At 37.7% G+C, this 27,231-nt stretch overlaps 1 protein-coding gene across 1 annotated transcript in view; it reads left to right on the forward strand.

Moving 5' to 3' along the window:
* The first annotated feature begins 214 nt into the window (after nt 1-214).
* Nucleotides 215-27,231, forward strand: part of LOC5578653 (sodium-independent sulfate anion transporter) — a 54,777-nt gene continuing 27,760 nt past the window's right edge. The window contains exon 1 of the mRNA XM_021837391.1: nt 215-874. Coding sequence (XP_021693083.1) covers nt 574-874 — 301 coding nt within the window. The 5' untranslated portion in view covers nt 215-573. The remainder of the gene's footprint in view (nt 875-27,231) is intronic.

The following is a 27,231-nucleotide window of genomic DNA, read 5'->3' on the forward strand; positions in this document are numbered from 1 at the left end:
AGTTTACCTTATCATGTCATTGGGAATTGTTTTGCTGCTCCCATCCAGTAGCATCTTATCCGACTGGTGGCGGTGCTTCATATTTGATTAGTGGTCGGTATTGTAATACCCTTAATTCAAATATGTACTCATCTCGCTCTCGGGCGATAACACGACCTCCACACGGCATTGTCACCGTCGTCGTCCCGGATAGCAGTTTATCTGAAGCTGACGGATTGCGAACAAGGCTTCCAAAGCTCACCGGCATTTCGCGGACAGCGGCCGGCGTTCTTTTCTCATACAATTATCAAAAAAGAAATCACAATCAACCGGGCAGACAGTTGATTAGGACCGAGGAAGATGATGATTCGCAGAGTGACCCTAAACTCGCTCGACTTATTATCTCATCGCTTGATGAGATGATTACTTTACAACATCGTTCCTGGCCTGTTTTGGGTTGTTCTGTTTGCGATATCTGTGATAACGATTCACGAGAAGACTCGACTCGAAATTAGTACTGGAAGCGCGTTTGTGATAACTGCACCGGGGTTAGTTGTCCTCCTCGGAGTGATCGAGCGGAAGTAGTAAAAAAAAATGAATCCCGTTCCGGAGGAGGAAGAATTGCAAGCTTTGCGATCGAAATCGAACCGAGTGGAGGTGAATTATGAAAGTTGTAAAACGGATAACGGTGTTTCGTGTGGAGTCACGTGCGTCAAACGGCAGCTTCGTCAAAGGATAAGCATTTTGAACTGGATAACGAGTTACAATCGGGAAGATGTGATATCGGATTTTATCGCCGGAGTCACCCTCGGGTTGACCATCATTCCGCAGAGTATAGCATATGCGGCCCTCGCTGGATTACCCTCGCAGTACGGTCTTTATGCAGCTTATATGGGTGAGTGGGATTAGGCGTTTTTTTTACAATTTTCAGCCAAATAATAAAAAATGTAAGCAATGTGATAGAGTTTTGCGAAATCAGATACAATCTAACGCTCTATAAGACGTCAATAAAAAAAAAATCATGCCTGTATCAACGCCCTGGAGTTATATGACCTTTTGCATGCAAATCAGTGTCATCTTAACGCCCTGTAGGACATCAATATAAAATTTAAAAATCTATCAACGACCTGGAATAATTTTTCCTTATCCTTTTTAAATCAGGTGCATCTTAACGCCATGTATGACATCAATGAAATTGTCAAAATATGTCAACGCCCTGGAGTATTTTTACCTTGTTTCACGCCCTTTATGACATCAATTTAAAATTCCAAGCTGTATCAACGTCCGGGAGAAAATTAACCCGATCTCATTAAGATTAAGTGCATTTTGAAATGTGACTTTATTCTACTAAGATCATATACATTTGAACGCCCTGTATGGCATCAATAGACATTGCCATGATCTACCAACTACCAGGAGTAATTTCACTATTTTCACATTTGACAATTTCAAACTCTATCAACGTCTTGAAGAAATTTTACCATATCTTATTTGGATCAGGTGCATCTCAACGCCATCTAAGACATCAATTGAAAAGTATAAGCTGTATCAACGCCCTGAAGTTATTGATCTTATCTTATGTATGATGAGGTGCATCTTACCGCCTCGTAGGACATCAATATAAAATTTCTAGTGGTATCAACGCCCTGGAGTTATTTCACCTTTTCTCATGTAGGTCAGATGTATATTATAGCCCTCTAATATATCAATTGAATAATTCAAACTGTAGCAATGCCCTGAAACAAATTGATCTTATCTTTCGTAGATTAGGTCGTCTCAATGTCCTTTAGAACATCAATTAAAAATTTCAACCTGTTTTAACGCCCTAAAAAAATAAACTTTATCACATTTTTATCAGGTATATCTATATGTAGGGTGTTGAAAGAAATAAGCAATATGTATCAACGCCCTGGAGTAATTTGACCATGCCATATGTTGATCAGCCGCATCTGTGGGCTTCGTAGTCGTGCGATTAGTGTCACCGAGGCATTTAGCCGCATCGTGCAAAGGAGTGTGGGTTCGATTCCCGCCTCAGGCCGAAAAACTTTTCGAGAGGAATGTTTTCCGACTGTGCCACTGGGCGTTGCATGCTAGTCCGTTGTCTAGTGTGGTGCTTCCTTCAAAGGGCAAACAGCCCACTGGAAGCATTAACGTGTAGTGTCTTTTAATCTCAACGCCCTCTAGGACATTAAATGAAAATTATAAGCTATATCAACGCCCTAAAGAAATTTTACCTTATCCTAATAATATTAGGTGCATTTGAAAGCCCTGTATGATATCAGGCACAACCTTAGGCTGTATCAACGTACTGGAGTAATTTGATACTTTCTCATGTAGATCAGTTGCGTATTGACATCTATTCAAATTTCCAAGCTTTATCAACGCACTGGAGTAATTTGACCTTGTTTCACGCAGATCAGGTCATCTTGAGGCTTCAGTAAGAATTGATCATTTGTTAAAACTGAATAAGCTGTTTTCATTCTAATGATCAACAAATCAAGAAAAACAAAAAATACTTTTGATAAACAGACGTTCTTGTTCTTTTACAATTTTTGTCTGTTCGTGAGAAAATTTCTGCTTCAACTTTGTAAACACCGATTCAAAATAGAACCTTAACGCCCTTAAACAATAGAAAAATCTATGCTGTGCCAGAACCCTAGAGCAATAATATGTTATCATATTTAGATCAGCTCCATCTTAACGCACAGTATGATATCATTCAAATTTGTCAAGCTACGCCCTGAAGTAAATTGACCATGTCTCATGTAGATGAGGTGCATCTTAACGCCCTGTTGCACAATATTTGAAATGTCCGAGCTGTATCAGCGCCTTCCATTAATATAGTCTTATCTTACGTAGATTTTGGTAAAACCAGGTGCACCTCAACGCCCATTCTGCAGGGCGTACAAACAAATGTACAAACTATACCAACGCGCTGCAGCGCTGTGGAATAATTTGTTCTTATCTCACGGAGCTTTTTCTGAGGTCATGAACATGTTAGCGTCTTAGGGGTCTATTTTGTAAATCGAGCGGTTTCATGTGACTCATCTGGAGTCATTGTCGATCGAAGTAAGCATGCATATTTCAGATGTCACCCGTCGATTCCCATAGTAATCTAGTCACATAGAGTGACAACTGTCGATAAACTCGAGTGACAGAGCCGAGCCGAGCGAAATTTTTGGTCGACAGTGACTCCAGTCGAGTCGTTTTTGATCGACTCGACTTATAAAATAGGGCCCTTAATACAGTTCAAAATTTTGTGGATATATTGTTGCATTTCATTCCACAAGGATCTTCTTCTTCTCCTTGGCATTAACGTCCTCACTGGAACAGAGCCTTAGTGTTCTTATGAGCACTTCCACAGTTATTAACTGAGAGCTTTCTTTGCCTAAGTTGCCATTCGTATATATCGTGTGGAAGGTACGATGATACTCTATGCCCAGGGAAGTCAAGGAAATTTCCTTTACGAAAAGATCCTGGACCGACCGGGAATCGAACCCAGACACCTTCAGCATGGCTTTGCTTTATAGCCGCGGACTCTAACCACTCGGCTAAGGAAGGCTCCATAAGGATCTACGTAAGGTTATATTATTTCATGATGCTGATAAGTTCAAAATCGTTGTCCTGCAGGGCGATTATGGTATGCACCTGTAGGCGAATTTAAGCGCGAATTTCCTTGAAAGAAAAGCAACTTTTCTTCCTAATGAGTAATAGAAGAAAATTTCCTTTCTTTGATGAACTTGTTTGACTACTATTCCTTCAATGTGGTTTAAGGATAACCCTTAATTGCTTTGTAGAAACGCAGGAGTCCTCGTTGATCCACATGCAAATAAATGCACGAGTTTTTGAAAGAATATTGAAACTTTGAAGACAATTTTGAAGCAGCATTTGCGTTATTTCTGAATTTAATGAAACTAGTTTAAAAAATTAAAAAAAATAGTTATGAATACAGTTGTGTTTTTCACGATGTTTATTTTTGAGCGGTTGTTTTACGAAAAACGAAGTGAAAAACCTGCGCCAGATTTTTTTTTCTATACATAACAATATTCTAGATTATGATTCGTATGGTCATAAAACTTCGAAGAACATTAAAACTTGTTTACGTCGTTTTTTCGAATAACGCGGTTTTCTACGCGGTACGTCAACTGACGTACTGAAACATTAGTGTATGGGGCAATTGTGCGCACTTGGAATAAATCGCAGTACCCTGTCAAATAAATCACCGAGTTTTAACTGTAAACAACAAAATTACAGATTTTTCTGTGAAATCATTTATTTTACCGACAACATCCGTGAAATCTACTAGTTAACCGGAAAAAGCCTTGAAACAAATAAATTTACTATAACCCTGTGAAATACTAACGAACAGTTCGGTAACAGCATTATTTTTACTCAACTTTTGTCAAATCGTTTGACAGCCCCTCTGGCAGGTACGAGCTCTTTTTGTTTCAGTTTTTGCACATCACCTGCTTTCTGATTGGTAGGACAGTAGCTCGATTCCCGGTCGAGCCGTTTCCCAGTTTTTCTGAATGATTTTGTTCAGGTATTTTACAGATCGTTCGGTGATTTTTCACCAAGCCTTCAGCTGTTGCGATTGCGGTATAATTTTACAGAGATCTGTAATTTTTAAGTGTGTAAGACACACTAATGCATCTTAATACAACATGTAAAAAATTGTGCATGAATCTCAGCACTAACCCCGTTGAGAATTTGTTTTCAGTCTTTTATAATATTTCAATCATGCCTGAAAATGATGAAGTCGTAAAAATATGAATATTCTTGTAATGATTCTAGAATTAAGAAAAAATGTTTAGAGATCTGACCTTACTCAATATTTCTCTAATCATATCTTATCGTTATTTATTAAAACGTCAGGTGGGAGTTGTGTTTGATCCTTCGACCTTGACGCTTGCTAATGCGGGGGTGGGCGATGAGGGCAGGATCAAAAATAACGCGCGTCGGTCGCGTAGCAGTTAAAAAGTTAAGTGATTTGTTAGTAGTGTTTGATCCTTTGATCTTGTCGCTTGCTTCTGTGGGGGCGAGTGATGAACACTTGTTGGGCGTTCAATGCGTTTATCGAGTAATATCGCAAATCCGATTAGGCGCATTCATTAAAAATTATATATTTATCGTTTACCAAAACGAATAGCTTCCCCATATCCAAACTCCCAGTGTTTACTTGTGGAAGTGCAGAGGACTCTTCGGCTTCCATAAAGCAAGTAACACGTCAACATTTCTCTCTCATCCCAAATTGACCTGCATTCGCACGCAGCCGGCGCCGCTATTGTTTATTATAATAATGAGAGCACCAGTATCACACATTGAGGATGCTACTGATCTCGAGTAGCGTCTGTTGAGTAGAAGCATTAACCTAAGAATGCTAATGTCGCTGCTGTTCGTGTTACCAACATCTAGTTTGCCACGAACTGACAGCTTGAGTACCGGGCCTCAAAGTGTCAGATTAATTTTAGAAACCAAAACAACGACATGGTATTGAACAAACAATGGAAATCCATAATTAGGGGTAATAATAATTAAAATCAGTTTTGTAACAACAACGCCATTAGCGTTCTACTACTAATATTTCTATTGTCTGTTGGTTCCCTGTGTGAGTAGCATCTGCGGGTGGTCAATCATGCTCATGATTGTTTATTTAAACGTCAGGTAGTGGCAAAAATGTTCATACAAACCGGTTCTTAATTTTCAGTAAAGAATGATGTTCTTATCAGTTTGAGCTGTGTTTAACAAATCAAACGATAATATCATGATTCCTCCAAAAGTTTAATCAAAATTTTGTCCGGTGATTTAAAAAGGAATTTCTCTAGGAATTTCTCTTGATTTTTTTTTCCAAAAGTTCACCTGGAATTCTTCGTGGGATTCCACCAGTAGTTCTTCAAGGGATTTTGACAAGAGTTCTTACAGGGATTCCATCAGGAGAACTTCAAAAGTTTCCATCAGAAGTTATTATTATTTTTAGTATTATAGAGTTTTGGTACTTCTCAGCAAAAAAAATGCTGGAAACTTTCACCTACCCCGGACAGTCTGTATGCCAAAGGGGATTAGGCTCTGTGCATCTCATTCGTCGGTTTAACTTATCCTAATGAGTCTGCTGGATGAGCTTCTCAGTTGTGGTGGTTCAGGAACCGTCTCACTATACTGCAGGTTCCAAGAATCACCGCTTTTTGAATACTGTGTAGGTCCTTCTTGAATTCCAGCTCGTCTAGGGACCTTAGGAGAGATTTAGGGACAATTCCGGTCGCTGAGAGGACTACCGGAACTATACGGACGTCCTCTAGGTGCCACATCTGCTTCAACTCTTCCACCAAGTCGTGGTACTTCGCTATCTTGTTAGAGAACGTGGATTGGACATTGTGGTCCAGCGGTACAGCGATGTCGATGAGTGTAACTCGTTTCATCCTTTTGTCGGGGCGGTTGGCACGGATGAGGACGTCCGTTATAATCTCGCGATCCCAGTACAGCTTTATGCAACTATTTTCCAGAACCGGGTCAGGCAGGTACTTGTAGTAGGGCACAAATCGATTAACCAAGTTGTGCTTAAGGGCAATCTGGTGGTGCACAATCTTGACAACTTCGTTGTGACGATCGAGGTAGGCTGATCCAGCTAGTACTGAACAGCCGGCAACGACATACTCGATAGTCTCCCCTACTGAATTGCACTTCTACACCGGTCTTCGTGCAATATGTAGTGCCGATAGTTTTTCGTCGCAATTACCCGGTCCTGAATGGCTACCATGAAACCATCTGTTTCTGAGAAGAGGTCACCCCGCACGTATTTGACGCCACTTTATCGATGTGCTCGAGCTTCAGTTGATGCGTTCCATGCAACTCCTCCTGCTTCCACGTTGCGATCATCTGATCGATGGTTTTGATGTCGCAGTTCAGCTGGTAATCCACCTGCGCCAGATGCAGAGCGCTGAAGCCGTGGTCAGCTTCGCATACAGTGCGGTAAATTTCGTGGCGGTTCTGGCTTCCTACGAAATATGCCCGCAGCTGCTGGATCTGGGAGACACATAGTGCCTGGATATCGGTGACGTCTCTTCCTCCTGCTGCACATGGCAGGGTGACTTTCCTCAATGGACGATTTTGGGTGGCGCATTCGGTGCTTGGTGAACGCCACTCGTATTGCTCGTTCTATCGCCTCCAAGTCAGTCTTGGTCCACTTTACCACCCCGAAACTATACGTCAACAGGGGCACAGCAAACGTGTTGATCGCCTTCACCTTGTTGCCGACAGACAGAAAGCTCTTCAATACACAGTTGATACGATACAAGAACTTTTCCTGCAGCTCCTTCTTAATCATCGTGTGGCGAATACCTCTAAGTTGCAGGAATCCGAGGTATTTATACGTTTCGCCTTCAACCATATTCCGAATCTCTTCCTGCTCGCTGACGCAGAAACAGCTGGCATCCATAACTTGACCCCGACGTAGATGAAGTGATCGGCATTTGTCAATACCAAACTCCTTCCGGATGTCGTTACTGAATGTCGTAACTAGCTGCAACAGTTGATGCAGCCTCTACACTGATTCCGCAAATAGCTTCAGGTCGTCCATATAAAAGGTGTGAGTAACTTTTGTGCTCCTTTCCCCACTTTTAAGTTGGTAGCAATAGTTGCATTAGTTGAGTGCTTTGCTTAGCCCGTGGTTGGTTCATCTCCAAAAAACAGAAGTTATTGTGAGGATTCCACCAGGAATTCTTTCAAAATCCCTCCAACGATTCCATCATTAGTTCCTCTAAGAATCAAGAGTTATTCTAGGGAATTAAACACGAGATACTCCAGGAATTCCATCATTAGTACTTCTTAAGATTCAATCATGAGTTCCACGAAGAACTCCATCATGAATTCCTTCGGGGTTTTTGTTTCAGGAGTTCCTCTAGCAATTCCCTGAGAAGTTTCTCAGGATTTCCCATATTGCAGGCCTGTCCAACCTTTTTGGCTCTTTTTCAATATAAATGGATTCGCAAGACTAGAGCGATATGAACAAAATTGATCTGAAATGAAAGCTTGGCAGGATCGGTGTTCCCTTATTAGACAGACCCCTATAGTCGCACTAGTGGTTTTTTACGGCCATTTTGCTATAAATCCTTTCAAAATATTTTTTGACATGAAGGTCAGAAGTTATTTATATAAGTACCATTGATACATAGCTTGATTTTGTTCACAAAATGATCGAAATAATTAGTTTAGATTTAAATTTGAGCTCCCTTATGCCTATAGTAAACCTATTGTTCCTATAGTAGCACTACTGAGGAAAACTATTTTCTGATATACGAAATAATTGATGAATTAAGAACTTTTTTTTACATCAAACGAAAGCTTTTGATCCACATTTTATAGGAAAAACATAAAAGTTTTGTAAAAACATGATTTTGACTTGAATTTTGCCAACGCCGTGATGGTAGTGCTACTATAGGAACAGAAATTAGGAATAGTTCTACTATAGGCACATGTGTTCCTATAGTGGCACAAGCCATAATAAATACAAACATATGAGTTTTCGTAGTTATCATATTTTTCTATGCGGCTATTAGTACATCGACCCTAGTATATCTGTCAAATCCATGCTGAAAATTATTGGAGTTGCAACGCAGCTCATTTATGTATCGAAGCAATCGTTGACTTCCTTGATTATTGTTAAATAAGTTTTCACAGAAATAAATCATCCACCTCTCAGTTAAGAACAGACGTCTCTATTTATTCGTACCCGGTACGAGTTACTTCCCAAGAGTGCCAATAGGTTATGGGCCCAGCATCCAAATCGATACTGGCGAAGTCTGAAGAAATTTTTTTCAACTGAAGAACGAAAATGGAGAAGTCATTTGCGAAACTGAACGGGTCCAATTACGACAACTGGAGTTTTCGTATGAAGCTGCTTTTGGTCGAGGAAGGAAGTTGGACCGCCGTGAAGGATAAGAAGCCCGAACCCGAAACGATAGCCTGGAAATCGAAGGACGATCAAGCGTTGGCGACAATCGGACTGGCCGTGGAAGACAACCAGTTGGTACACATCAGGAAGGCCAAATCTGCTGCCGAAGCTTGGGAAAATCTCGAGAAGTTCCACGTCAAGAAAACGCTCACCACGAAGGTATCCGTGATGCGCGAGATTTGTCGTTTGCGGCTAGAAAAGAACGGTGACATGGAAGCTCACATTTCGACCCTAACGGAGCTGTTTGAAAAACTGAACGATCTGCAACCCAAAAATGTTCTCAACGACCAGTGGCTGGTGTCTATCTTACTGAGCAGCCTGCCGGAAGAATACGAAACCCTCGTGACCGCTCTGGAGGCAAGACCGGAAGAAGATCTAACGTTGAACCTGGTGAAGGGAAAACTGATCGATGAATGGCAGAAGCGGGAAAGCCGTAGCAAGATGGACGATGGGACCGAAAGCGCGTTGCAAGTAGGATCAAAGGCGGATTCCGACCGGTGTTTCTTTTGCAAGAAATCGGGACACCTGAAAGCGAACTGTGAAAAATTCAAGACCAGGAAAGCAGAGAAGAAGAAACATTCGAAGGTAACCAAGCAACAGAAGGTGAACAGCGTGGTGCAAAAAGACGACGAACCGGGAAACTGGGCGTTCTGTACCGGAAATGCATCGCGGCGTGAGGATCATTGGATCTTAGATTCCGGGGCAACGTGCCACATCTCAAATCGGCGTGAATTCTTTGACCACCTGGACGAGACGATTCTGGAAGCAGTTTGGGTTGCCAACGGAATGAAGACGCAATCAAGAGGTCGCGGATCTGGTGAAATGGTAGTGCTAGATGGAGCAGGCAATCACCGAGTGATAACACTGGAAGCGGTGCTGTATGTTCCGGAGATGAAGTCCAACCTTCTCTCTGTCAAGCGGTTGGTGAAGAAAGGTTTCACCGTGACGTTTGATGAAAGTGGCGCAAAAATTTCCAGAAGCGGAACGATTGGTGCAACTGCTGAGCTTGAAGGAGATTTGTTCGTGGTGCAACAATGCAGAGAGTCTGCATCCTTGGTGACATCGGCCAGCGAGTGTGTTCATGTCTGGCATAGGCGGCTCGGCCATCGAGATTGTGACGCTGTGATGAAGCTCAAAGATTTGGACCAAGGAGTGCACGTCAAGGGATGCAGCTGCAAGGAGCTATGTGAGGCATGTATTCAAGGTAAAATGCATCGGAAACAATTCCCGAAAATGTCCGAATCCAAGACGTCGGAGGTGATGGATCTAGTGCATACCGACATTTGTGGACCGATGAGGACTAAAACCATTGGAGGACGGAGGTACTTCTTGACGTTTATTGACGACTACAGCAAATATACGGTCGTCTACATAATACGAAACAAATTTGAAGCCCTGGAGAAGCTGGAAGAGTACGTTGAGATGGCAAAAACGCAGTTCAACAAGAAACCGAAAATCCTGCGGTCCGATAATGAAGGTGAGTACACTGGCAAGCGCGTTAGAACGTATCTGAAGCGAAACGGGATCATCGGCCAATTCACTGCTCCATATACTCCGCAATAAAACGGGGTGGCCGAGCGGAAAAACCGATACCTGGTGGAAATGGCCCGTTGTATGCTGCTTGACGCTAACATGGATCACCGGTTCTGGGGAGAAGCAGTGGTGACTGCAAATTATCTGCAAAACCGCCTGCCCTCTCGTTCAATCCCTTCAACACCGTACGAGCGATGGTTCAAGAAGAAGCCCAACCTTGGACATGTTCAACAATTTGGAGTGGATGCGTACTGTCATGTTCCGACCGAAAAACGTGGGAAGCTGGGCAGCAAAGCAATCAAGCTCAAGTTCGTTGGGTACAGTGAAGTCTCGAAGGCCTATCGTTTGTTGGATCCAAGAAGCGGAAAAATAACCGTGAGTCGTGACGTCAAGTTCCTGGGTAGCTGCCAACCTGTGGATGAAATTAGAATGGAAGAGTTGGTAATTCCTTCAAGTAATATTCCTCTGGAGCAGATTGAAGAACGTGACGAACCAACCGAACCATGTGATGACCAATCCAATGACGATGAAGTTTGGGAGGATCCAGAAACTTATGACGAGCAAGTAGATGAACCTGAAGTTCGCAGATCTACCAGGACAAATCAAGGTAAGCCACCAGACAGGTACGTGTGCGCTTCTGGACCTGTGATTCAGGAGGAGCCAAAGACTTTCAAGGAAGCAATGGCCAGTTCCCAACGCAACCAGTGGAAACAGGCGATGGCGGAGGAACTGGATTCGATCAATTCCAACGAGACGTGGGACCTGGTTGTAAATGGGTCTACAAGCTGAAGCGGGACCAGAACGGTGAAGTTACCCGGTACAAGGCTAGGCTGGCTGCTTAAGGTTTTAGCCAGCGCTATGGGACCGACTATGACGAAGTGTTCGCGCCTGTGGTCCGGCAAACAACATTCCGTACCCTGATGTCTGTAGCGGCGAAGCGACGAATGGTGGTGAAGCAGTACGATGTGAAGACGGCGTTTCTCCATGGCAACCTTGAGGAGGAGATTTTTATGAAACAACCCCCTGAATTTGCAGTTGCTGGAATGGAAAACAAGGTCTGCCGATTAAAGAAAAGCCTATACGGTTTGAAACAGGCTGCACGCTTGTGGAACCAAAGACTTAACGAGGTACTGGAGCAAGCTGGTTTCCGACGGTGCGAATCGGATCCTTGCTTGTATCGAAGAAAGGTTCACGGAAGATGGTGCTACGTAGCAAGCGAGGATGAGCAGATCATCAAACCATTGAAACAAGCCCTCAAGCGAAACTTTGAAATCAGCAGCCTTGGGGATGTCCAGTATTACCTGGGCATTGAAGTATTACGAGATGAAGCAGGAGATTTTCACCTAAGCCAACGAAAATACATCGATGAAGTGGTGAAGTCTGTTGGTCTGGAAGAAGCAAGAATGTCTAACATTCCGTTGGACACTGGCTATGGTAAGCAAACTAATAACCCAATTCCTCTCCCAGACAACAAGCAGTATCAGAAGCTAGTAAGAGGAAGTAGTGTGGATTGGAGTAGCAGCGTTGAGGAGGAGTATTGGAGTTGCAACGCAGCTCATTTATGTATCGAAGCAATCGTTGACTTCCTTGATTATTGTTAAATAAGTTTTCACAGAAATAAATCATCCACCTCTCAGTTAAGAACAGACGTCTCTATTTATTCGTACCCGGTACGAGTTACTTCCCAAGAGTGCCAATAAAAATTTCAAATTTATATCAAAATTATAAAGTTTCTGTAGCGATTCTGTCATTCTGTTCCTCCAGAGATTCTATCCGAAATTTCTCGAGGAATTCCATCAATATTTCTTCTAGTAATATCATAAGAAGTTCCTCTTGGAATTTTATCAGGAGCTCCAACAGGAATCTTATCAGGAATTCCTACAGGGATTTCACCAGGAGTTCTTTTAATGATTCCATCAGGAGTTTCTTCAAAAATATCTTTAGAAATTCTAACAAGGATTCCATCAGTAGTATCTCTAGGGATTCTATCATGAACACCATTAGGGCTTCCATCAGAGTTCTTCTGGGGATTTTATCAGAAGTTTTTCCTATAATTCCTATAATAGGAATTCTTCCAAGGATTTCATCAGGAGTTCCCAACTAACAATTCAGAGCCACAAACAAGCAAGCATGTTTAATTATTGTTCAATAATGGTAATGGCAGCTGAATAAAAAATTTGCTCTATAAAGAGCTGAGAAGGTGTTTTTTTAACACAAACTTAGATCAATGTTCAACGTTATGCATTAGAATGCACAAAAGTTGAATTGCCACTTATTAAACGTTTCCAAAGATTCTCATTCGACTAGTCAAGATTGTTCTACAAATGAGCTGAACAAGACATGTTTCCCCCAATTAAAAAGCCAATATTCCACTAAACAAATGTATATGTATAAAAGGATATTCTGAAGACGAACTAACGTTTTACTTGCGTCGCACTTCAGCTATTCCCACATGTTTAACATAAGCATGAATAAGAGCTAAATAAGTATCTTATAAAATTCCAATTCAGCTTCAGTATATTATAAGAACAGTTGATCCAATCGGGGCCAAAATGACGATTAACAAACACATTGTTCAGCAATAAATAAGCCTTGTAAAAACGATCACACTATAGCTAAATTTCATAAAATGGACAAAATATCCGAAATTCGTGTTGAGTTCCGAATGCATTTCAAAGCTCATAAATTATGCTTTCTTAAAACTTTTGAAATAGCTGTTCAGAAAATAAACATAGTCAGTCTCCAGAAATGCAGAATTATTGTGAAACACAAAAATAAACATTTAAGCTACGTATTCCGAGTAGGAGCAAAGTACTTGCAAACAAAGCGTGATATTGACTTGATTGACATAAGAGATAAAATATCTGAAGACAATATCAAAATGTTGTTCCTGGAACTTCTAAACCTATGAAAAATTTGATGTACGCAAATCTAATGAATAGCTCGCAGCTATTGGTAAAATCTTGCAGAATCTAAATATGACATGCCAATTTTGTTCTAGTAGTTTATTTTAGATATCATTTCCAGATATTTTATATCATATATCTATCAAGTTAATATCACTTTAAGCTATCCACATTATATTTTCTATTGCTAAGCTTTTTTCGCCTGCTCGGGATGTTTTTCCGTACAAGAAAAATGAAAATTTCTTTGACAGAATTCATTAAATAAATTTCTATAGCCAGCTACATTTGAAATGACTTTTCTTCACAACTGAATAAATACTGCGCTCTAAGAAAAATGATTTACTTGGCCATTTCCGAAAATAAAAATCGCATATATATTCGAATATTTTTCTATTCAGGTGGGTTCTGAGGACTAAACCTTCAAATGATTCAAATATATTCATACAGAGAACTTTTACTTCAATGCATATGTAATAGGTTTATGAAAAATACAAATAAAAAATAACCAAACTATAATTTATAAAATTATTTAAGTTAATTAATCATTTTTGAACAAACTAAAACTTATTATGAAATTAGATTAATCATTTCAGACTGTTTTTACTGTGTGTAAATAAACATTGTTTTGACCAACATCGACATAAATTTTCTCACTGTGCGCAAAAAATAGCCGACTGAACTCAGCTTGGATCAGCACTAAACAGCAGCTGAATAATATGCTTGTTCAGTTGTAGATTAGCGTACCATGCGTTGATTAGACGTTGTTGAATAGAAGCTCGAACATGGTCAATATTCAGCTATGAGAAGTTTATATTTTGCACTGGACGGTATGATCATCAAATCTAGGATGGCGCAGATGGCAAGGCATACCGCTGACGATTGGAAGGTCCCGAGTTCGAATCCAGTATACAGGCGATTTTTAAATAAGATTGTTGAACTATCATAATAATAGTGTACACTACATTTATAAAGTGCCTAGAAAAATATGTTTTTGTTTTAATTAGTCTTTAATTATTTTTAGCCCAGCCGTATAAAAGCTGAACTAAATGCTTGTAAAACGTTTTTAAAGCTTAAAAATAAAGTTGGTATTCAATGACATGCTTTAATGTTTCTCCAAATTTGTGTGAACAATGCTTTAACAAAGGTTGGCCATGGAAATTATTAAAATGTTATAAAACAGCATCATGGATAAAACTGCCATAATGGTGTTTGTTAAATGAGTGAATGTTAGTTGGGTTCCTCTAGGGATTCTATCAGAAGTTCCATCAGGAATCTTATCAGGAGTTCTTCTGGGAATTTCATTACGAGTTCCTTAGGAACTCCTCCAAAGATTTCAACAGGAGTTTCTTCAGGGATTGCACCTGGAACCAGACATCATGTATACGCGCTTCGCATCAAGAGCTTGAGATCAACTTGCCATGAGCGCACAAAAATAACCGCGCGCTTGAGCACGTGCTATGGTGAGACACATTTTTTTAGATCTCATATACAGTCGACTCTCTACATCTCGATGTTCTACATCTCGATATCTCTCCCTATGTCGATGATTTGTTCGGTCCCTTCATTCTGCATACATATTCTCTCTCAATGTCTCGATATCCTCCTTATCTCGATATCTCCCTATCTCGATGTGATTTTCGTTTCTGATTTTGTCTTCGTATGTCGATATGCCCATTATCAAAGGTTACTAGACTAGATTTTACGGATTCAAAACAATTTGCAAAGGCGAAATGACGTCTTTTTGTTTTCTATTTTCCTAGTAACGGAGTGGTTTTCAATCTAGTATTCATTGGAAATTTGTTCTATGTCTCGATCTCTCCCTATCTCGACGGTCCCTTCGATATCGAGATGTAGAGAGGTGACTGTAGCAATGTACTAGCTCAAACGATCACATCTGCACTGACTCATGCGTCGTCTCATGAGAAAATCTCAATGTGACAGTGCATTTGAGACTCGAAGGCGAAGGTTTCAAAGGCAATGAAAAGGGATTAAATTATGGACTGAACTGCCTGTAAGCAGTTTGAAAGGACTGACGCGGTTCAACGCGGTTGAGTTTCTAGCATTTGATTTGAAATATTTATGCTGGCTAAAGAAGAAGCATAGGCATAAACCAAAGCCGTATACTTCTGTGGGGTTGTTGTACTAGGCAAACATAACTGCATAAAAGTACTCCTAGTAAGCGCATGTGGCGAGCCTCACGAGATGTCTCATGAGACTCGCTCACTAAGATATATTTTGTACGTATCTGCATCTCGTGTCTCATATAATCTGTGAGCTGCGATATGGGATTTCGCATGGCACACTAGCTCATTTAGGTATACACGAGAAATACGACACTCTGCCAGGAACTCCTGAAAGGATTCCATCAGGAGTACCTCGAGCAATTCCATCAGAAGTTTCTCCAGATAATCCATCAGGTTCCTTCAGAGATTTAACCTGGATTTCTTCCATGTATTCTACCAGGAGTTTCTCAATGGATTCCATAAGGAGTTCTTTTATGGATTCTATCATGAGTACCTTTAGAGCTTCCTTCTGAAGATTTTATCTGGAGTTTCTTTAGGGTTTCCTTCAAGACTTACTTCAGAGATTCCTTCTGGAATTCCTCCAAAATTCTATCAGGAATATATCAGGAGTTCCTCGAGAAATTCCATCAGGATCCCTTCTTTATATGTCATAAAGAATTCCACTAGGGATTCTATCAGGAGTTCCATCAGGAATCTTATCATGAATTCCTACGGGGATTCCATCAGGAGTTCTTCTAGGGATTTCATCAGGAGTTCCTTCAGAGATTCCAACTGGAATTCCACAAAAGATTTTATTAGGAGTTCCCCCAAAGACTATAGCAGGAGGTCCTCGAGGAATTCCATAGCACCTTCGAACCAAAACAAACTCGTCAGCTGTCACTTGGCATTTCAAAATGGCGATTTCCACATTCTGACACATAGAAACACCTCCCTTATAGATACCTTGCATGAGATCGCATTGAGACACATCTCAAAAAAAAATGAGACACCTAAAAAAGGTCTCACATGTCACAATATACAGCGCTCTCGTGCGCCAGCAAGGAATGTGGCTCCTGCACATTAAGCTACAGTAAGCCTAATTGTTATCAAAAAAGGATGGAAATGTTCATTTTACCTGCACTGTGTGGGTAAAATGAATAGCTGTTGGTGGCAAAAAGGTCACCATACAAAATATGTGAGCAAAATAAAATATTTTTGAAAATATGTATTCCATGTCCATAAATGATTGTTTCCTATTCTAAAAGTAATCATAAGGTATCAGAATTGACATCATATCATAACGATATTCAGCTTACTGAAAATCACAAGGCCTCCGTGCTGGATGTAAATTTTCGAACTTAATTTTCTAAAATCTTAGTTTTCGTTGATGTTTACACTTCAATTGACCTCCGTATCAACCCGAATTCACTGATTTATGCTCAAATCGCCGTGCTTGATAAAAACTCATTGAAATTTGATTTTCCTCTTCAAGAGGCACGGTGTGCCCCGGGGAAGCGGCCATTTTCGCACATGTTTGGAACCATAACGATGTGAGTATCAAACTTCAAGATTTTAAAATGTGATGATCACCCGGAAACATGTTCGGAACACCGGCTGCTAACGCCACTCTTTAGCAGTTTCGAGGTGTTCTGGGAGAAATGACCAGTTGCGAAAATACCTTTCGATGTTGTGTTCAGAACTTTTATAGAGGTCGACCATTGCCTCTGGCGATTTTTCTTTGCAAAACTAAATTGTCCCATAGTAAATCCCATACAAACTTTGAAAGACTGGCGTTAAGCTATAGTCTCACTGATCTAATTGAAATTTTGTTTTGGGGCCCAAATGACATTCGAAAAGTGGACTGGAGCAAGAATTTATATATTTTCCTATAACCGTGTCCCAGGCTACTACCCACGCGTTACTCATTAAGTGCATTAATATATTCTTGGGGATGCACATAATCTACATTCGGTACATTATAAACGTAAGAACAGTCATATAGAGCATTATGCCCAGCACAAAATTGGTCACTACAATTGGGTGGACTGCTATGCCTAGAGATTCATCCAAAACGCCGCATTTCTATACATTGTAGGGAATAAGATTAATAATGAAAATAATGTTTTAAGTTAAATAGGATCAATCACAGTAATCGAGAAAATAACAGATCGCAGGAGTCGAGCATATAATGACAAGTTTAATAGAGCAGTCTTAAAAGAGATTTTGGAGAGGAAAGACCTGAAATTAAATTATTATTGAAATACAAAAATGTTCTGTCCATTGAAGTCCCTGAGTTCGTGCACTAAAAATCGGAAAATCTCACTGAAGCTACAGTTGTTCAGTCAGCCATCTGTCCTGATGCGCATCTCGCTGTCCGTTCGTATTTCAAGCATATAGAGGTCCTTGTTCCGTATGTTATCTGTTGGGCTTCAGTCAGTTGAACCATGGAAGGTCACTACATTGGCGCAGTTCAGAATAAGTGAGTAAAGTTTACATTATCAAACAATAATGACCAAGATTTATATATTTTTTTTTTTTCAAATTTCTCAAAGTTGAAAAATCGTTGAGTTGGAAAGTATATTGGATGAAAAAACAATTGATTGTCGTTGCTATAGTACCATGGTAGTACAAAGTTAAGAATTCGCATTCCGATTCTTTGATGAACGGGTAACAAGCGACTATTTGAATATATAACGAATTTGAAACACCTGCGTGCATTTGCTGGTTTGTTGAACGTGTAAAAGTAATTTGAATAGTCTGTTGAATGTAAACCTGGTTATTGTAGTTGATGTAGAATCATGGCTTTCAGTCTTCAGGCTTTGGCAACATGAATTGATAGACATTTTATTTCTATTTGACACCTCTTGATTTTGTTAAATTTATAGTAATGTGGTTTCTGCGAAATCATGTACAATAGTCATTTTTGTTCATAATATGTGAGTTTTATGGAATCAAATTTACCTAACCAAATTCGTGACCAAAATATGATTCAATCGTGAATAAGTGAGAGATTTGACCAAGCTATTATTTTCTTCATGGGTTTAAGCAGATGCATCTAGAAATTTCAAACGAATTTTTGATAAATATTTGATTATGCTATTATTTTCTCCATGGAGTTAATTAAATGAATTTAGGACTTGAAAACGGATTTTTTTATAAGTTTTTTTTTGAGTTGGCTGATAGAACATTCTTATTTGGACTCAACCTCTGAGTGGGTTTATTGGTCCCATCGGGATCTAGAACCGAATGATAGACTTTTATTTGTTGTCAAAGTGTTATGACATTGCAAAATCATTACTTTGAAGAAATCGGCATACATATTTTTTTTATTATGAATAGTACCATAATAAAATTTCATTAATCGTTTTAATACATCGGATATCCAATCTCTGAGAGGACTAATGTGCATATGGGTGGACTGATGATATATATTCAACCTTCGAGTTGGCTGACGAGTCGTTGTGTAGATTCATTCGAAATGACTTAAAATGAATATTCGGTATGGACTTAATATTAAAAAAAAAATCATCCTACGAGTGGGTCTATGAGTCTCAGAATGGACTAAAGATAAATATTCTGTTTCCGAGTTGGTTGGTCAGTCTTTTAGTGGACTCGAACAAATATACAGCCTCACATCTGACTCAAAATAAAAATACACGGCCTCAGAATGGACTACATGTTTTGAAAACATTGAATATCTAACCTTCGAGTGGGCTGGTGAGTCCCTGAGGACAGACCTTTGAGTTGGTCATAGTTAGAGCTCAATAATGGATTCAATATAAAACCTTAAGGTTTTGGACTCAATATCAGATCAACCCAGATAGCCGTAGCGGTAAACGCGCAGCTATTCAGCAAGACCAAGCTGAGGGTCGTGGGTTCGAATCCCACCGGTCGAGGATCTTTTCGGGTTGGAAATTTTCTCGACTTCCCAGGGCATAGAGTATCTTCGTACCTGCCACACGATATACGCATGCAAAAATGGTCATTGGCATAGTAAGCTCTCAGTTAATAACTGTGGAAGTGCTCATAAGAACACTAAGCTGAGGAGCAGGCTCTGTCCCAGTGGGGACGTAATGCCAGAAAGAAGAAGAAGAATCAGATCAACCTCTGAGTGGGTTGATTGGCCTCATGTTGGACTCTCTAAAGGATTCTGTATAACACCTCTGCGTGGGTGTCACATTTAGAATTCAAAAACGAATCAATAATAAAACCTCTGAGTGGGTTGAATAATCGCATTTTGGACTCAATATTGGACTCATCTTTAACTCTTAGTGGGTTTATCGATCACAATGAGATCAATAATAGACTTTCATTTGTTGTCAAAGTATTATGACATTGCAAAATAATTGTATTGAAGAAATCGACATACATTTTTTTATTATGAATCGACATATATATATATATTTTTTGATTATGAATTAATAATATCATGCATACCATAATGAAATTTCAGTAATCGTGTTAATACATCGGATATCCAATCTCTCACATCGATCTGTATATGAGTGGACTGATGATATATATTCAACCTTCGAGTTGGCTGACAAGTTTTTGAGTAGATTCATTCAAAATGACTCAAAACGAAGATTCGGCATCTAAAAAAAATAATAATAATAAAAAATTAATGATCATCCTCCGAGTGGACTGAAAATCAATGATTTACCTCCGAGTTGGTATACAGGCAAATATAAAGCTTCAGAACGCACTACATGTTTGAAAATATTGAATATCCAACCTTCGCGTGGGTTGGTTAGTCTCTAAGGACAAGTAAACGGCCTCATAATGGATTCAAAGCGAATATACGACCTAGAATTTTATGTTATACAATCAACTCTTCATAACACGACATCGAGTTGTGGCATCGCTTTGATTTCATTAGAAAACTTTGAGTTGGTCATAGTTAGAACTCAATAATGGATTCAATATAAAACCTAAAGGTTTTGGACTCAGTATAAGATCAACCTCTGAGTGGGTTGATTGGCCTCATCTTGGACTCTATAAAGGATTCAATATAACACCTCTGCGTGGGTGTCACCTTTAGAATTCAGAAACGGATTGATAATAAAACCTCTGAGTGGGTTGAATAATCGCGTTTTGGACTCAATATTGGACTCATATTTAAATCAACCTCTGAGTGGGTTGATTAGACTCATCAAGGAAACTCATAGAAGATATGTCAAGAAGATGAAGAAGAAGAAATATGAAGAAGAGGAGAGAAAAGAAAAAAGAAGAAGAAGAAGTAGACGAAGAATGTTATGATGAATCAGTTTTATTAAAGCTCAAGAATCCATCATATAATCATCAGCAATCATCAACAATCAAAACGTTCAAATTCAAAGATATCATCATGAAAATCTATCACTGCATTGCAGATAGCAAAGTGCAATCCAATTATATATTTAAATAAACATTGATTCGGTTTTCAGTAAACTAATGCTCAAGAATTCATTATTTAATCGTGAGCAATCATCAAAACTTAAAATCCAGTTTTTTTTGTTAAAATGAAAAGCAATCCTCAAAAAACTCTAATTTGTAACAAAATTCATCCATCGATTGGATAACTACTTTGGTTCACGAAGCATCAACAAAAACTTGTTCAGAGAAGTAAAATTTAGAAACGTTCGTTAATTTTAACGTCGACGTCAAGCATGTTATTAATACTGCGAAATGATGTTATTTGGACAATGATCAACTTCAAAAATTTTAGCTAAACTACATATTCAGCAAACATGAGAATAATAAAATAAATTGAAACTTTAAAAGAAAAGTAAGATAGGTTATTTGTGTTGAAACAAAGTACTATTGATTGAAAAAGTTAACAAGTAAATGAATGCAAAAATCAACAATATGTTAAGATAGCTGCAACTTAAAAATCATGTCAGAAGTAAAGATCTTTATGTACAGCAATCCAGTACGGTATTATGAACACTGACTTGAATGTTCTGATTATTCATCAAATGCACTGTTTGTGGAAAGCTGATTAAAATCATGCGGCTTATAAAAACAATATTTTAATATTATACGATAATAGCAGGCATCAATCAATAAACATACGTATTTTACCCTCATTCAAAGAAGAATCAGAACCAATAGACAAAATAGCTGATCATTACCAAAGAATGTCAATATCATTCTGATATCTCTGGCGGAAAATCATCTGACAATATAGATAACTGAACCGATTAATAAAACAATTGATATTAATTTATTAATTTTATATGAAGAGACTTGAAGTGTTAAGCTATGCAAGAGACTTGAAGAGAAAAAGCAATCGAAGCTTAAAAAGAAATTGTCCTTCCAAATTCAGTTAATCTTTGCAAATAAAATCAGAACCGAAATGTTTTCTGTGTAGCGAGCTGAAGTGTAGTTTACTATTTCTATGTGAGCATTTCCAAGACCACTCTAAAATTTCTAACGCATTAACTCGTGTCTTAAGTCATCGAAAAGTATTGAGGAGACATGGAGGAGACAATAGCTATAAAATCAAATATCAAAGTATAATATCTTCAGAGCCTCAATTGTTTAGCCAAAATTTATTGTCTTAAGGGCCAATAAAATCGCTTATTGTAATCACACTGGAAAAGTAACAATAGATAATGTAAAAATTTTGGTGCCCAGGAATGAGCAATCGATGTTTGAAATTTATAAAAAATACTGTGAGACAATTTATTTTTACTTTAAGATGAAAATTCAAATTGCATGAATCGGTAAATCACACGTATCAGATAATGAAAGGTATTGGAAATTGAACCGTTCGATGCTGTCAATATTAAACAAAGTTTGAGCAGAATATGTTGATTCTTCAAAGTGACAATGGTAATTCTTTTCAAAGCAAACCATTTATTAAAAAATGAATGGAGTTTTAGTACAACATCAGTTTAACCGTATCTATAGTCGAAAGGTTTTGTTTGTTTGTTTAAATAAAGACCCATTAATCGGTTACGGTCATTCGGGTCTGAAATTTAATTGAATGGTGCTCTTGAAGATCAGAATCAAGATCTGATTGGAAGAAAAACTACAAGGTAAAACAAAAGTTTTAAAAATCGTTTGTGCAAAAAACGACGGCGAGGAAATGAAGAAGAATAACAATCCATGTTCATCTCAAGACAAAGATATGGTTTAATATGAAGGAAACAGATAACACGTAGTTTCCAATGATTGCGAACAGTACATAAAAAACATTTAAAAAAATTACCCTGGTTGAAAATGAAATGGCAGAAAAGAAAGTAAAAGAATAAAGTTTATCAGAAGACTTAGATGAAGAATTGAGTATTAATTTCTATCATTTGTAGTATAGCATTATTTTTTTGCGTAAAAATTAATATTTTCTTTTTCTAACAGATCAAATGACAACTATTGAAGCTAGACTCAAAGGCAATGACGAATTTGAATATTTATTAGCAAATGGGGAGATTGGTTATACCAATCATTGAGCTTTCAAGGTTACGAATGATCCTTAGTTCAATCAACAGAGATTGGTGAACAAACAAGAGACATCAAAGATGAAAATTTTGACAATATCATGTTAAAAATAAATTTACCTTGGTTTCAAATGAAATGGGAGAAAAGGAAGTGAGACTCAAAATTAATAGAATGTTCAATGAATATGAATTTAGATGAAGAACTAAGTATTAATTTGTATCATTAGTTGTATACCATTCGTTTGTTTTTTTGCATAAAATATAACATTTTCTTTTCCAAACATCAAATGATAATTATTGAAGCTAAGCTCAAGGCCAATGACGAATTCGATAGCAAATGGAGAGACTTGTGAATGATCCTTAGTTCAATTACCGAAAATTGATGAAGAACAATAAAAAAAATGGAGAGATCAAATAGAAACATCAAAATCACGTTAAAAGTAAATTTACCTTGGTTTCAAATGAAATGGGAGAAAAAGAAGTAAAAGAATCAAGAATAACAGAATGCTCAATAAAAATTAATTTAAATGAAGAACTGAGTATTAATCCGTATCATTTGTAGTGTAGTGTTCATTCTTTTCCGTAAAATATAACATTTTCTTTTCCAAACAGATCAAATGTCAATTATTCAAGATTAGTCCAAGGCCAATGACGAATGAAATGATTATTTATCGGGAAATTGAGAGATCGGTAACACTAATCAGCGAGCGTTCAAGGTTACAAATGATCCTTCATTCAATCATTGGAGATTGATACAGAACAAACAAAACTGTGGAGAAATCAAAGAGAAATATTGGCAATTCGACAACACTTTGATAGATGTTTATTTTACATAATTATTTAATAGAGAGTAGATAAAAAGGCGAATGTAGGGAATAAGATTAATAATGAAAATAATGTTTTAAGTTAAATAGGATCAATCACAGTAATCGAGAAAATAACAGATCGCAGGAGTCGAGCATATAATGACAAGTTTAATAGAGCAGTCTTAAAAGAGATTTTGGAGAGGAAAGACCTGAAATTAAATTATTATTGAAATACAAAAATGTTCTGTCCATTGAAGTCCCTGAGTTCGTGCACTAAAAATCGGAAAATCTCACTGAAGCTACAGTTGTTCAGTCAGCCATCTGTCCTGATGCGCATCTCGCTGTCCGTTCGTATTTCAAGCATATAGAGGTCCTTGTTCCGTATGTTATAGAGTGTCCATCCCGGGACATCCCGGGACAAGAAATCCCGGGATTTGACAAATTTCGGGATTTCCCGTTTCCCGGGATTTTATTTCTGACATCCCGGGAATCCCGGGATTCCCGAAATGTACTTAGAATTTGATGAAAACCATCAAATTTCAATGAAAAACAATTACATTTTTTCTCACTATCAACCTTATTTGATAAAGTAGTAATGGAAAAGAGAATAAACGAATAATTATTTTCATGAAAAGATCAATTTACCAACTGGTCAGTCGTCAGTGTTCAGACAGACCGGACTAGATGATATTTTGGCCTTGTAAAGATAAGTTAGGAACTCCGTCGATTCTGATTTTTCCGATGCTATTTTGATACAGATTCATCAAGCAGATAAGTTTCATTATTATAATAAATAAAGCGAATATTTTGTTATTTTGGACGCTTGGGGTACGTTTTCCTGAAATCATTAAAAAAGCACTTGGTTCAGTCTGTCTGAACACCGACCAAGTAAGAAACACATATTTTTATTTGTCTAGTTGCAAAGTTTTAATGCTTTCCTTTCCAACATTAGCCGTTTTTATAAGCCTATGCTGAGATAAAAAATTAGAAGTACACCTAAATTGCCGCAAATCGCAAGTCAGTACCATCTGTAAGAAATAGGCATTGCGAAAATTGACTGAGGAGTTTTCAATCTCGTTTTCCATACAAATATTCTAAAATTCCAGGAGATTGGAACATTTTTCGATCTCAATGAAACTTGTCCAAACCTTTCCAAGAAAAATATAAAGATGACCAAATAACGATTCATTTTTGTGTTACACGATGCAAAAATCTGCACTGGGACTAACATGCATTAACTTTCCATTATAGGACAATTCGACTTAGTGTTTTCCTTAATTTTACTGAACAAAAAGTGATTTCTCGTTAGTTCAGATGAAAGATCATAAGAAGAATGAAAACTGATATCGACTCAATTTTGACCAAAATGCAGATGGGACTGACTTGCGATTCATAGCAGTGAACTTCAGTCAATAATTTTCAGTAATTAACTTTTAGCATGATCTACAATACCTTCAATGATATTTAATCGTTTCTTTTGATCTTTTTTTGCTTTAAAATTGTGACTTAAGTTTTTATCATACTTCATATGTGTTGTAAAGAATTTGAAAAAAAAATCCATAGCAAACCCGTAATTAGTCAAGCTAGGTTTTGTTTTTTGTTAGGTTCCTTCATCAGAATAAGAAATTTTTATCTGAAACGTGAAATTGATTTAACATATTATTTTGAAAAGTTACATTATCTGTTTATTTCATTGAAAAAATATTGTATTGTTAAATTTTTGCTTCCATTTCAACCGAAATTCTAGTTTTATTGAATATTTGATAAATCCCGGGATCCCGGGATTTCCCGGGACGAGCATAGATTTTTGTCCCGAATCCCGGGAAGAGCGAAATGGCCGGGAAATGGACACTCTAGTATGTTATCTGTTGGGCTTCAGTCAGTTGAACCATGGAAGGTCACTACATACATAACAGCCCCACTTCGAATTTCGTTGCGAAATTAACATTTTCTCGACAAACCCAGCTCTCGATTCTATTGAACATCTTATTCTTTATAGGTACGATTGCAACAAGTTTACTTAAATTTATCACAAATCTGGCCAATACGAGGCAGAAATGTGTTAATAGAGCGGTTCCACAGAAAATGACGACTTTTTTTCCCAAATTTCATTTTTATATTTTTTGATTTGGATGAAATTTTGCATATGCTTTCTTTATGCCCAAAAATGCCTTTTTGCATCATCGGCTCGCCATTTTGACTCTAGCCTTACTTTTGAGAAGGGCCTAAGAAAAAAAATCCTTAATAATTTTCAAAAAATTATAACTTAAAAACGATTTGTCCGATCAGGAAGGCATCAATTCCGCAAAGTTTTAGGTTATTGTTGGGACTATCTGGAAAAAATATACACTGTAAAAATAAATGTTGTAATATTTTATATATCGAAAATAAAGCTTAAAAATCAATTTTCTCAAAAATTGTATTCCTGATTTTTTTTTTATTTTTTTATATGTTGAAGTAGACAAAAAATGAAGTCTTTTGCACAGTGGGTCAAGATGGGGAAATCATGGACAAAAAAGTTATGATTTTTTGAAAAAAGGTGAATATTTGAAAATGGTCATAATAAACTTTTTAAATATTTTTAAACTCGATTTTATGAAAGTACGCAAAATTTACAACAAAAAAGGTGTGCAGAAAAATCAGGCTAACTTTTACCGTTTTAAAGATACAGCGATTTTAATACAAAATTATGATATAATTTTCAATTTTCGGTCATTATAATATAACTAAGAAACGGTTTGTCCGATCAGTTTGGAGTCTTCTGCAAAGTTTTAGGTTATTGTTAGGACTATCTGGAAAAAAATATACACTGTAAAAAAATGTTGTAATTTTTAATATATCGAAAATAGAGCTTAAAAATCAATTTTCTCAAAAATCGTATTCCTGATTTTTTTTATTTTTTTATATGTTAAAAAAGACAAAAAATGGAGTCTTTTGCACAGTGGGTCAAGATGGAGAAATCATGGACAAAAAAGTTATGATTTTTTAAAAAAAGGTTGATTTTTCAATATGGTCTAAATAAACTTTTTGAATGCTTTTCGACCCGATTTTATGAAAGTACGCAAAATTTTCAACAAAAATGGTTTATGCGAAAATTTTGCTAATTGCTACCGAAACATTTGAAAAGTTTATTATGACCATTTTCAACAAATTCACCCTTTTTTTTAAAATCATAACTTTTTTGTCCATGATTTCTCCATCTTGACCCACTGTGCAAAAGACTTCATTTTTTGTCTACTTCAACATATAAAAAAAATAAAAAAAATCAGGAATACGATTTTTGAGAAAATTGATTTTTAAGCTGTATTTTCGATACATAACAAATTACAACATTTTTTTTACAGTGTATATTTTTTCCAGATAGTCCCAACAATAACCTAAAACTTTGCGGAAGACACCAAACTGATCGGACAAACCGTTTCTAAGGGGCCTATTTTATAAATCGAGCAGATTCATGTGACTCGTCTGTATTCATTGTCGATCAAAGCAAGCATGCATATTTCAGATGTCACCCGTCGACTCCCATAGTAATCCAGTAACATAGAGTGACAATTGTCGAAAAACTCGAGTGACAGAGCTGAGTCGAGCGAATTTTTCGGTCGACAGTGACTCCAATCGAGTCATTTTGATCGATTC

Source organism: Aedes aegypti, chromosome 1, assembly GCF_002204515.2.
Source record: "Aedes aegypti strain LVP_AGWG chromosome 1, AaegL5.0 Primary Assembly, whole genome shotgun sequence".
In the NCBI taxonomy this organism is placed as follows: Eukaryota; Metazoa; Arthropoda; class Insecta; order Diptera; family Culicidae; genus Aedes; species Aedes aegypti.